The 13,226-nt window shown below is 57.3% G+C and overlaps 1 protein-coding gene across 1 annotated transcript in view; it reads left to right on the top strand.

Annotated features, from left to right (window-relative positions):
- Nucleotides 1-4,673, top strand: part of LOC140387096 (protein capicua homolog) — a 509,424-nt gene extending 504,751 nt beyond the window's left edge. Inside the window, 2 exon segments of the mRNA XM_072470105.1 lie at nt 1,932-2,083; nt 4,522-4,673. Coding sequence (XP_072326206.1) covers nt 1,932-2,083; nt 4,522-4,673 — 304 coding nt within the window.
- The last annotated feature ends 8,553 nt before the right edge of the window (nt 4,674-13,226 follow it).

Raw genomic sequence — 13,226 nt, 5'->3', positions numbered from 1 at the left:
CACAGACCCACATCCCATCACCGTGTGGGGGAATCACAGACACAGACCCACATCCCATCACCGTGTGGGGGAATCACAGACACAGACACACATCCCATCACCGTGTGGGGGAATCACAGACACAGACCCACATCCCATCACCGTGTGAGGGAATCACAGACACAGACCCACATCCCATCACCGTGTGGGGGAATCACAGACACACGTCCCATCACCGTGTGGGGGAATCACAGACACAGACACACGTCCCATCACCGTGTGGGGGAATCAGACACAGACCCACGTCCCATCACCGTGTGGGGGAATCACAGACACACCCACGTCCCATCACCCTGTGGGGGAATCACAGACACAGACCCACGTCCCATCACCGTGTGGGGGAATCACAGACCCACGTCCCATCACCGTGTGAGGGAATCACAGACACAGACCCACATCCCATCACCATGTGGGGGAATCACGGACCCACGTCCCATCACCGTGTGAGGGAATCACAGACACAGACCCACATCCCATCACCGTGTGGGGGAATCACAGACACACGTCCCATCACCGTGTGGGGGAATCACAGACACAGACCCACATCCCATCACCGTGTGAGGGAATCACAGACACAGACCCACATCCCATCACCGTGTGGGGGAATCACAGACCCACATCCCATCACCGTGTGAGGGAATCACAGACACAGACCAACGTCCCATCACCGTGTGGGGGAATCACAGACACAGACCAACGTCCCATCACCGTGTGGGGGAATCACAGACACACGTCCCATCACCGTGTGGGGGAATCACAGACACAGACCCACGTCCCATCACCCTGTGGGGGAATCACAGACACAGACCCACGTCCCATCACCGTGTGGGGGCATCAGACACAGACCCACGTCCCCTCACCGTGTGGGGGAATCACAGACACAGACCCACATCCCATCACCGTGTGAGGGAATCACAGACACAGACCCACATCCCATCACCGTGTGGGGGAATCACAGACACAGACCCACATCCCATCACCGTGTGGGGGAATCACAGACACACGTCCCATCACCGTGTGGGGGAATCACAGACACAGACACACGTCCCATCACCCTGTGGGGGAATCACAGACACACGTCCCATCACCGTGTGGGGGAATCACAGACACAGACCCATCACCGTGTGGGGGAATCACAGACACAGACCCACATCCCATCACCGTGTGGGGGAATCACAGACCCACGTCCCATCACCGTGTGGGGGAATCACAGACACAGACCCACATCCCATCACCGTGTGGGGGAATCACAGACACACGTCCCATCACCGTGTGGGGGAATCACAGACACAGACACACGTCCCATCACCCTGTGGGGGAATCACAGACACACGTCCCATCACCGTGTGGGGGAATCACAGACACAGACCCATCACCGTGTGGGGGAATCACAGACACAGACCCACATCCCATCACCGTGTGGGGGAATCACAGACCCACGTCCCATCACCGTGTGGGGGATTCTCACAGATTTACATTCTGACTGGTGAGAATTAATTTTATTTGAGTGACGCCTCCTTGTCGTGCTGAATTGTACCTGAGTTATGGTCACTAACAGATGATTTTTAAAAAATCGATTTTTTTTTTTTTCGAGTACCTTATTCTTTGTTCCCCAATTAAAGACAATTTAGCGTAGCCAGTCCACCTACCCAGCACATCTTCGGGTTGTGAGGATGAGATCCACACTGACACGGGGAGAATGTGGAAACACCACACACCATGGTCGAGCCGAGCCTTTGTCATCCTGAGGCAGCAGTGCTAACCACTGCACTACCGTGCCCCCCGAACTGAGATGATTACTGCTTTCACTCCAAGTTCGGCACAAAGGTCATTACTGGAGCATGATGTCGCTGAAACATACTGACCTCCTCACTCTTATCTCCTTCTCTCAGAGTCTTATCTGAGGTGGACTTTGAGGAGCGGTTTGCAGAGTTACCAGAGTTCCGGCCAGAGGAGGTTCTGCCCTCGCCCACATTACAGGCCCTCACCACCTCACCCAGAGCCATTCTCAGCAGCTACAGGAAGAAACGGAAAAACTCCACCGGTGAGACAAGCCCTTCTTCCATTCAAAGCCCCCGCCCGCTCCGTCCCCCCGCCCGCTCCGTCCCGTCCCCCGCCCGCTCCGTCCCGTCCCCCGCCCGCTCCGTCCCGTCCCCCGCCCGCTCCGTCCCGTCCCCCGCCCGCTCCGTCCCCCCCCCCCCCCCCCCCCCGCCCGCTCCGTCCCCCCCGCTCCGTCCCCCCCGCTCCGTCCCCCCCGCTCCGCCCCCCCCGCCCGCTCCGTCCCCCCGCCCGCTCCGTCCCGTCCCCCGCCCGCTCCGTCCCGTCCCCCGCCCGCTCCGTCCCGTCCCCCGCCCGCTCCGTCCCGTCCCCCGCCCGCTCCGTCCCGTCCCCCGCCAGCTCCGTCCCGTCCCCCGCCCGCTCCGTCCCGTCCCCCGCCCGCTCCGTCCCGTCCCCCGCCCGCTCCGTCCCGTCCCCCGCCCGCTCCGTCCCGTCCCCCGCCCGCTCCGTCCCGTCCCCCGCCCGCTCCGTCCCGTCCCCCGCCCGCTCCGTCTCCCCCCCCCCGCCCGCTCCGTCCCCCCCGCTCCGTCCCCCCCGCTCCGCCCCCCCGCCCGCTCCGTCCCCCCGCCCGCTCCGTCCCCCCGCCCGCTCCGTCCCCCCGCCTCACTCCCCATGCCCCCGCCTCTCTCCCCATGCCCCCGCCTCTCTCCCCATGCCCCCGCCTCTCTCCCCATGCCCCGCCTCTCTCCCCATGCCCCCGCCTCTCTCCCCATGCCCCCGCCTCTCTCCCCATGCCCCCGCCTCTCTCCCCATGCCCCCGCCCCTCTCCCCATGCCCCCGCCCCTCTCCCCATGCCCCCGCCCCTCTCCCCATGCCCCCGCCCCTCTCCCCATGCCCCCGCCCCTCTCCCCATGCCCCCGCCCCTCTCCCCATGCCCCCGCCCCTCTCCCCATGCCCCCGCCCCTCTCCCCATGCCCCCGCCCCTCTCCCCATGCCCCCGCCCCTCTCCCCATGCCCCCGCCCCTCTCCCCATGCCCCCGCCCCTCTCCCCATGCCCCCGCCCCTCTCCCCATGCCCCCGCCCCCTCCCCATGCCCCCGCCCCTCTCCCCATGCCCCCGCCCCTCTCCCCATGCCCCCGCCCCTCTCCCCATGCCCCCGCCCCTCTCCCCATGCCCCCGCCCCTCTCCCCATGCCCCCGCCCCTCTCCCCATGCCCCCGCCCCTCTCCCCATGCCCCCGCCCCTCTCCCCATGCCCCCGCCCCTCTCCCCATGCCGCCGCCCCTCTCCCCATGCCGCCGCCCCTCTCCCCATGCCGCCGCCCCTCTCCCCATGCCCCCGCCCCTCTCCCCATGCCCCCGCCCCTCTCCCCATGCCCCCGCCCCTCTCCCCATGCCCCCGCCCCTCTCCCCATGCCCTCTCCCCATGCCCCCGCCCCTCTCCCCATGCCCCCGCCCCTCTCCCCATGCCCCCGCCCCTCTCCCCATGCCCCCGCCCCTCTCCCCATGCCCCCGCCCCTCTCCCCATGCCCCCGCCTCTCTCCCCATGCCCCCGCCCCTCTCCCAATGCCCCCGCCCCTCTCCCCATGCCCCCGCCCCTCTCCCCATGCCCCTGCCCCTCTCCCCATGCCCCCGCCCCTCTCCCTATGCCCCCGCCCCTCTCCCCCTCCCCCGCCCCTCTCCCCCTGCCCCCGCCCCTCTCCCCCTGCCCTCGCCCCTCTCCCCCTGCCCCCGCCCCTCTCCCCCTGCCCCGCCCCTCTCCCCCTGCCCCGCCCCTCTCCTCCTGCCCCACCCCTCTCCTCCTGCCCCGCCCCTCTCCCCCTGCCCCGCCCCTCTCCCCCTGCCCCCGCCCCTCTCCCCTGCCCCCGCCCCTCTCCCCCTGCCCCCGCCCCTCTCCCCCTGCCCCCGCCCCTCTCCGCCTGCCCCGCCCCTCTCCCCCTGCCCCTCCCCCTGCCCTGCCCCTCCCCCTGCCCCTGCCCCGCCCCCTCCCCTGCCCCGCCCCTCTCCCCTGCCCCGCCCCCTGTCCCGCCCCCTCCCCCTGCCCCGCCCCTCTCCCCCTGCCCCGCCCCTCTCCCCCTGCCCCGCCCCTCTCCCCCTGCCCCGCCCCTCTCCCCCTGCCCCGCCCCTCTCCCCTGCCCCGCCTCTCTCCCCCTGCCCATCTTCTCTCCACCTGCCCCGCCTCTCTCCCCCTGCCCCGCCTCTCTCCCCCTGCCCATCATCTCTCCCCCTGCCCCGCCTCTCTCCCCCTGCCCCGCCTCTCTCCCCCTGCCCCGCCTCTCTCCCCCCCTGCCTCTGTCCCTCCCCTGCCCCGCCTCTCTCCCCCCCCGCCTCTCTTCCCCCCCCGCCCCTCTCCCCCTGCCCCCCCTCCTCTCTCCCCCTGCCCCCCTCATCTCGCCCCTATATCCAGCCTCCTGCCTTCCACTTCCTCTCGCATCCTGCTCCGCCTCGTCCTTGTGTGACCTTCTCTTCACTCTGTTTTGCCTGTAGATCTGGACTCCTCCACCGAAGACCCAATCTCCCCGAAGAGGAAGATTCGCCGTCGTTCAAGCTGCAGTTCTGAACCCAACACCCCCAAGAGTGCGAACCGTGAGGGAGATATCTTCACCTTCGACAAGCCTGGTATGCAGGGCCCTCGGTGAGGGGCACACCCAGGGAGTGGGAGCTTAATGTGTAATGGGGCTTCACACAACTCTATCGAACAAAGTTAGGCACTTTGGGGAGCCATTAAGACGGCTAGGTTCTACAGAGCGTTGTAAAGGAGGATGGAGAGAGCCGGAGCGGTTTAGGGAGAGAATTCTAGAACTTTAAGAATCTAGGCAGCTGATGGGTCTGCCGGCAATGATGGAGCAACAAAAATCAGAAATGTTCAAGAGGCTGGAACTGGAGAAGTGCAGAATCTCCGATAACTGGAGGTGGTTACAGAGATAGGGAGGGTTGGAGGAGGTTATGCAGGTAGGGAGGGCTGTGTGGGTGCTGGAGGAGGTTACAGAGATGGGGAGGGTTAGAGGAGGCTATGGAGGTAGGGAGGGCTGTGTGGGTGCTGGAGGAGGTAACAGAGATAGGGAGGGTTGGAGGAGGTTATGGAGGTAGGGAGGGCTGTGGGTGCTGGAGGAGGTTACAGAGATGGGGAGGGTTGGAGGAGGTTATGGAGTTAGGGAGGGCTGTGTGGGTGCTGGAGGAGGTTACAGAGATAGGGAGGGTTGGAGGAGGTTAGGGAGGTAGGGTGGGCTGTGTGGGTGCTGGAGGAGGTTACAGAGGTAGGGAGGGTTGGAGGTTTGCTAGGATACCATAACAATACCACATTCTGACAAAACAGAGTTAACAGTTTGTTTATTTTTTCTCATTTAACCCCCCCCCGCCCACGGCACGTCGAACAGATCCGCAAACATTAGCATTAACTGCTCCACCTTACCTCAAAATCCTCCTCCCACTCCCTCAAGGCAAACTTATTCTTTCCGAACTGGAGAAACTTGTGCACGTCTCCCAGCCAAGCCGCAACCCCCAGTGGTGGTCTGACCTTCAATTCAAAAGCATCTGTCAGCGGGTAATCAGAGAGGCGAGTGCCACAACACTAGTTCCCTTTCCTCCAGCAGCTCTGGCATATCTGAGACCTCAAAGACCGCCACCATGGGGCCCGTCTTCACCTCAGCCCCCACTATCATGGATAATATCCCGAACACCGCCTCCCCAAATCTCTCCAGCTTCTCACAGCCCCAGAACATGTGAATATGATTCGCCAGCCCCTACCCACACTTCTCACACCCATCTGTTACCACCTGGAGGAACCCACTCATCCTCGACTGAATCATGTGTACCCTGTGCACTACTTTGAACTGAATCAAGCTCATTGTCGCACGGAGGAAGTCGAGTTCACCCGCTGGATCACCTCATACCAGAGTCCCCATCCTATTTCCCTCCCCAACTCCTCCTCACACTTCCCATACAGTGGTGTCAGCACCGATATGTGGCCCAATTCAAAGTGCCTCCTCAACTGAGTGCCCAATAGTAGTACATCAGGTTCAGGACGGCTAAACCCCCAACCCCCTCCCTGCATCTGCCTTTGTTGCAGATCCCTCCTCACCCTTGGTATCTTTCCTGTCCTCACAAACTCCGAGAGCAGTGCCTCCACCTTCCGAAAAATGCATTGGGGAGAAAAGTCGAGAGGGACTGCCGGAAACCTGACACCACCTGCACCCTCCTTGCCAAGTGCACCTATGCCACCTTTTGAAGTCCCCTTAACCTCTTCCATTGATCCTGTCAAGTTTCACCTCTGCATTGTGGCCCACTCATGTATTACCTGAATCTCCAGATACCTAAACCGCCCCTTGCCATCTTGAATGGTGCGCCAGGGCAGCACAGTGGCGCAGTGGTTAGCACTGCTGTCTCATGGAGCCGAGGACCTAGGTTCGATCCCAGCCCCAAATCACTGTACGTGTGGAATTTGCACATTCTCCCCAGTGTCTGCGTGGATCTCACCCCCACAACCCAAAGATGTGCAGGGTAGATGGATTAGCCACGCTAAATTGCCCCTTAATTGGAAAAAAAAAGAATTGGGTACTCTTAAATTTAATTTTTTTAATTAAATGGTTGCGTCCCCACATTTGCAACCCCTCCCCCGTCGCGTTCACTAGGAACAGTCTTCCCTCCATTCAACTTATAGCCGGAAAATGTCCCGAATCTCTCCAAAAAACCCATAGTTCTGCCCCTCCCCCAAACACAATCCTTCACCATTCAGCCGATGGCCCAAGGGACATCGCCATGGGCTCATTCGCCAATCCAAACAACAATGGCAACAGCGGGCACCCCTGCCTCATCCCCCTATGCAACCCAAAATACCCCAAACTCGTCTCATTCACTCGAACACTAGCCATGGGGGACGTATACAACAGTCAAACCCACGCCACAAATTTCAGTCCTAAACATTTCCTCAGCCTCATCTGACCTTTCACCTGGAGATAGGTTTCCCACAGATAAATCATCTCCACTCTCGAGCTCTTCAGGTGCGCGAACACCCCCTGACACCTCACCCTCCTCTTGTGTCCGCCCTCACTCCCCTTCGGCTCCGCTTCACCCATTCCCACTCTAAACCGGGCCCATCCAAGATGGACCCCTGCCCATGACCACCACAATCCTCCATACCTGCCACATCAAAAACCTACTCCCTCCCCAACCTTCTCCACCAACCTGGCCAACATCCTCACTACTTTAGTTTGTTGTGCTCATTCCCTCCACTCTGGCAGACCCACAATCCGCAGGTTTTGTCACCTGGACCTATTCTCCTGGGCCTCCACCTTCACCGCAGTGACTTGCATAGATCTCCCAGAATCTCCACCACTGCCTCCAAACGCACAAGACTACATGGCTGCCACCTTCTCCACCTCCTGGATCCTTGCCCCCTGTGCTTGGAGGCGCTTTCCCACCCACTCCCAAGGACTTGATGAGGTGCCACTGCCCCCTCAATGACCTTCCTTCGCTGCCGAAACTCCTTTTTCTTTTGTTGAAAAATATATTTATTCAACATTTTCACAGTTTTACACAAGCCTCCTCCATAATCCTACCATAAGTCATTGAGAGAACTCCAATTCCTCCCCCCTTCCCCCCGGCCTCCATCCGCACCCGCAAAGCTTTCGGCTCCTTCTTCCAGTCCCGCACTTTCTCCACAGTCACCCCCCGGTAATAGTGCAACAGAACCGGAAGAGCCAAGCCCTCCGACTGCTGCGCCTTTGGAGCACCGCCTTCCTTATCCTCGCCACCTTCCCTACCCACACAAACTCCCTACACCCCCCCCCCCCCACAACCCCTCATCCCTTGGCAGCAGCCAGGTGTCCAAAGTGCAAAATGAAGAATCCCTAGCTCTGGTGGAACGCCTCTCCGAGCACGTTTTACCTTTTCCAAGGATAGAAACTCCAACAGGTCCCCCAGTCAGGCCAAGGCTCTGAGGGGAGAAGCTGACCTCCACCCCAAAAGGACCCGCCTGCGAGCGATCTATCAACAAGATGAAGGCTAAGGCGCCTGCCCCCGCTCCTGTCTGCAACTCCGGCAGGTCCAACACCCTGAATATGGCCCCTAGGGGACCTGGCTCCAATTCCATATGTAGAACCTCAGACATGGTTCGGGAAGGACCAGACCATATGGCCATGATTGGTTGGGGCCCTCCCACACTGCTCACAACTGTCCTCCACCCCCTCAAACAGCCGGCCAATCCTCGCCTTCGTTAAGGGTGCTCTGTACACCACTTTTAACTGAATCAACCCTAGCCTCGCACACGAGGTTGAGGCGTTACCCCTTCACAGCACTTTACACCACAATCCTTCCTCCAGCCACTGCCCAACTCTTTGGTCCATTTAGCCATAATCCCTTCAAAAGACTCCTTAGCCTCCTCCATAATCCTACCATAAGTCATAGAGACAACTCCAACTCCTCCCCCCCACGGCCTTCCCCCCCGGCCTCCATCCGCACCTGCAAAGCTTTCGACTCCTTCTTCCAGCCCCGCACTTTCTCCACAGTCACACCCCCCCGGTAATAGTGCAACAGATCCGGAAGAGCCAAGCCCTCCGACTGCCGCCCCTTTGGAGCACCGCCTTCCTTATCCTCGCCACCTTCCCTACCCACACAAACTCCCGAGACCAGCCTATCCACCCCTCCAAGAAATGCCTTTGCCAAAATGTCCGGTCGGCACTGGAACGGAAACAGTGGCAAACTATTCATTTTGACTGCCTGCACCCAGCCAGCAAACTAGAAAGGGAGACTATCTAACCTCCCCAGATCCTCCTTCACCTTCCGTACCAGGCTCGGGAAATTTAGCTTTCGGAGTTGCGCCTAGTCCCTCGCATCTGCACCTCCCCAAGTACCTAAGGTACCCTAAACGGCAACCCCTCCACTCTCGCCCCTCCACATGAAGGAGACACGACAAAACACTCACTCTTCCCTAAATTCAATTTATACCCTGAAAATGGCTCAGATTTTCCTAGCAGCCCCTTTATGTCCGTCACTGATGAACCCGGGCCAATGATATATGGCAGTAAGTCATCTGAATACAGAGACTCTCTGTGCTCCAACCTCGCCTCCACTGCCCCCCTCCATAAGTCTGAACCCCTCAGCGCATTCGCCAACACAGACAAGAGGGGAGATATGGGTACCCCTCCCGCGTTCCCCAGAATAGTGGGAACTACTCCGACTGTGTCTCATGCAGCAATTTTATCCAAACCACAATCTTAAGCCCAATCCCAAGCCTCTCCCAATACCTCAAACAGATACTTCCACTCCATTCTGTCAATTGCTTTCTCTGCATCCTATGCCACCATGTCAAGCTCCTTCCCTCTGCCAGAGAAAGCACCACATTCAGCAGCCGCCGCACGTTCAACGACAGCTGCCTGCCCTGACTAATCCTATCTGATCCCCCCCCACAACCTTCGGAAGACACGCCTCCAGCCCACCTATCAGCACATTCACCAATATCTTGGCATCCACTTTCAGTAGAGAGATGGGCCTCTATGACCCATACTGTACCAGGCCCTTAACCTTTTTCAGTAACAATGAAAGAGATGCCTGCCTCATAGTCTCAGGTAAGCCCCCCTTCCCCATCGCATCCTCAAACATTTCCACCATCAGCAGCGCCAAATTGCCCTTAAACATTTTGTAAAACTCAACTGGCGATCCATCCACTCTGGCGCTTTACCTGACTACATCTTGCCTATCGTGACCTTCACCTCCTCCACCCCTAATGACTCCTCTAACCCAGTCCTTTCCACCTCTCCCACCTCCAGCCACTCCAGTTACTCCAAAAACTCCCTCATCCCCCACTCGCCCTCCGATGGCTCTGACTTGTATAAAATTCCTCAAACACCCTATTCACCTACTCTGGAGCCACCACCACCCCTCCTGTCCCATCCCTGATCCACACAATCTCCCTCGCTGCTGCCTGCCAACAGAGCTGGCCCGCCAACAGCCGACTGGCCTTCTCACCATAATCATACACAACCCCCCACACTCGTCTCAACTGCCGAACCGCCCTGCCTGTAGACGGAATGTCAAACTGCGCCTGCAGCTCCTTCCTCCTCATCAACAACCCTGGCTCCAGATCCCTCACGAATCTTATTTCCACCCCCAAAATCTATATCAGCCGCTGCTGCTCCTCCCGCGCCGCCCTATCCACCTTTGCCTTCAATGCGATGACCTCCCACCTCCCTACTGCCTTCAATCCCTTCCAAACCACCGACAACAAAAACCTCCCAATTTTGGTTAAACTCCACATACGCCTCCATTTGGGTCCGGCAACAAGCCCGCATCCAGCCTCCATGCCGGCCTCAGGCCCGGCCCCTTCTCCAAGACCACATCCACCCAGTGTGGTGCATGGTCTGCTATCACGAGCGGCAAGTACTCCGCCTTCTTTACCCCTGCCAACAATGCCACAAAAAAGACAATCCTCGAATACACTTTGTGTACTGAGGAGAAAACGAATACTCCCTGTCCCTTGGGATGCAAAAACCTCCACTGATCTACGCCTCCCATCTCTTTCGAAAACACCCTAACATCTTTGCCTCATCTGGTCCTTTACCCTCAGGTGGGCCGCCTGTAACAGCACAACGCCTGCTTCCAGACCCTTCAGATGCAAGAAAACTCGCAATCTCTTCACCGGTCCCCCGCAACCCTCGTCCATTCCATGCCACCATTCTGACCGGGGGGGGTCTTCCTTCAAGGCCCTGCCTCGTAGCTAGAACCGTGCCCCGGCCCTAGTCACTGCCACCCCCCTCCCCAGCAACCCCACCGCTACTTCCCCTTGAAAACACTCACCCAGTATTGGCCCCATTCCACCACCATTCACGCCTCCCAGGCCCATCAAAACCTGCCCATTCAGGTTCCAACAACTGCAGCACCTCCCTCCAGTTCACTAGTCAACATGGCGTTTGCTAGCGCGATGGCCCAAGCCAGAACCCCTCCCCCACATCAAAAACGAAACCACACCAACCCCAATGCGCCCACCTCATCCCTCCAATCCCCATTACTTCCAAAGAAGTAATTGATGTGTTGGGCAGGTAGGTTCGATGTGAACTGCACTCGATGCAAGGAAGCTAGAAACAGACGTCCAACACTGGAGAAGATCCAACACTGTTTTATTCAACGATAGAACTGATATACATCTCCAGCTGTGGGTCGACACTATACTGAACTGACTGGAGACCTTGTACTAGCCTGACCAGACTTACTAGCTACCGCATGGTGTTTGCACTGTGCTAGCTCGTGGACTCTGACTGTCTCAGTGGCTGGGTCCCGAGAGAACGGGAAACCTAGTGCCCTCTGGCTTTATAGTGGTGGTGTCCTGTCTGGTGATTGGCTGCACTGTGCTGTGTGCTTACTGGTCATTCTGTGTGCCAATCACTGCCTGTCTGCACTTCATTATATACATGTGTGGATATTATGACAGCAATAACACCGATACAAGAAAAACAACCCAACTCAGAAAACAAAACTGGGCCTAAAACTGTCAAAAGTCCGAATTCAGTTCAATCCCAGACCTTATGGCTTCACAAACACCTCTGCCTCAAAATAATAATCTCTGCCGTTGTACGTGACCCTCAGCTTCGCCAGGTAGACAACACCAAACCGCACGTAGCATTTATACAATGCTGCCTTAGCCTGTCCGAAGGCCGCTCACCACCTTGCCAGCTCTGTTGTCAAATCTTGGTATTGTTATGGGCCAGGGTTTAGAGAGCTCCAAACTGTATCATGGAGTTCACCTGACCCACAACTTTTAATAGATTGTGGTATGGGGAGCACACGGGCTTACCTTGCAGGTGTGCTGCAGCAGAAATCTACAGTACTTTTCAATTAAAACAATGTTTATTTATGAAACCAGTTAACACTTTATAAACCCACAGTAAACATCTTAACAACTATCAACACCAATAAATCCCCACCGATACAATATTCTATAAATAAACCTTAATCTTTCCTTATTAATATCCATATGACAAAAGGGCAGCATGGTAGCACAGTGATTGGGGAAGCACGGTAGCACAAGTGGATAGCACTGTGGCCTCACAGCGCCAAGGCCCCAGGTTCGATTCCCCGCTGGGTCACTGTCTGTGCGGAGTCTGCACGTTCTCCCCGTGTCTGCGTGGGTTTCGTCCGGGTGCTCCGGTTTCCTCCCACAGTCCAAAGATGTGCAGGTTAGGTGGATTGGCCATGATAAATAAAGTTAGGAGGGGTTATTGGGTTACAGGGATAGGGTGGAAGTGAGGGTTTAATTGGGTCGGTGCAGACTCGATGGGCCGAATGGCCTCCATCTGCACTATGTTCTAAAAGACCCTTTTTAACACCGAGATCAGGTTTAAATTCTCTACTGAGAGCAGTCAGCACTTTGAAATCACCCAATTGATCTGGAGACTGTCTTTAATTTGCAGAGATATCCTTATACAGCTCCTAGTTTTGCCTGCAGCTATCCAGCTCTCAAAACGAAACTAAAAGACACCCTGTAGCAAACAGCCTAAAGCGAAAGTAAAGCAGACAGACAGCCCAGCTCCACCCACACTCTGACATTACTGATAAACACCCATTTAAGGTACATCCACTACAGATATTTTTATAAACACTCATTTCTTAAACACCCATTTCGTCAAGGTACTCTCACATGACACCTCCCCACAAGAAAAAAAAATAAAACACCAACTTCAAGATGGTTTCATTTTTCACCTTTTCACTTTCCTTTAAGAAATATGGGCAATGAATAGATGTTTTTTTTTAAACAAAACAAAACACGCAAACATTTAATAATAACATAGTCCATTTTTGTTGTTCTTCCTCCAATTGAAATCCTTCTCGATTGACAGTCTCTTTGAACAAGAAGGTCTCTGCACGATCCATCCATTCAGATACTTTAGTTCAATCTGATCGCAGAGTCCCTTGTAATTCTCCAACACAGGAGCACAGGAGCTTTCAGGCAGTCAAATGCCTGTTGACACTCCGCAGTCCACTTAAATTTGCTACATTTCTTTCGCAAGTCCGTCAGTGGAGCAACCACACTACTAAAATTTGGCACAAATTTCCGGTAGAATCCACTCATGCTAAGAAATCGCATTATTTCCCTTGGTGTTGAGGGTATTGGAAACTCCCCAATAAATTTTGCTCTCACATCCCGTGGGACCATGCGACCCTGTCCGATTGTATGGCCAAGGAAAGTGACTTGGGCTTTT

This window comes from Scyliorhinus torazame, chromosome 12 (genome assembly GCF_047496885.1).
Source record: "Scyliorhinus torazame isolate Kashiwa2021f chromosome 12, sScyTor2.1, whole genome shotgun sequence".
NCBI lineage: Eukaryota > Metazoa > Chordata > Chondrichthyes > Carcharhiniformes > Scyliorhinidae > Scyliorhinus > Scyliorhinus torazame.
This window is presented reverse-complemented; position numbering and strand designations above follow the sequence as displayed.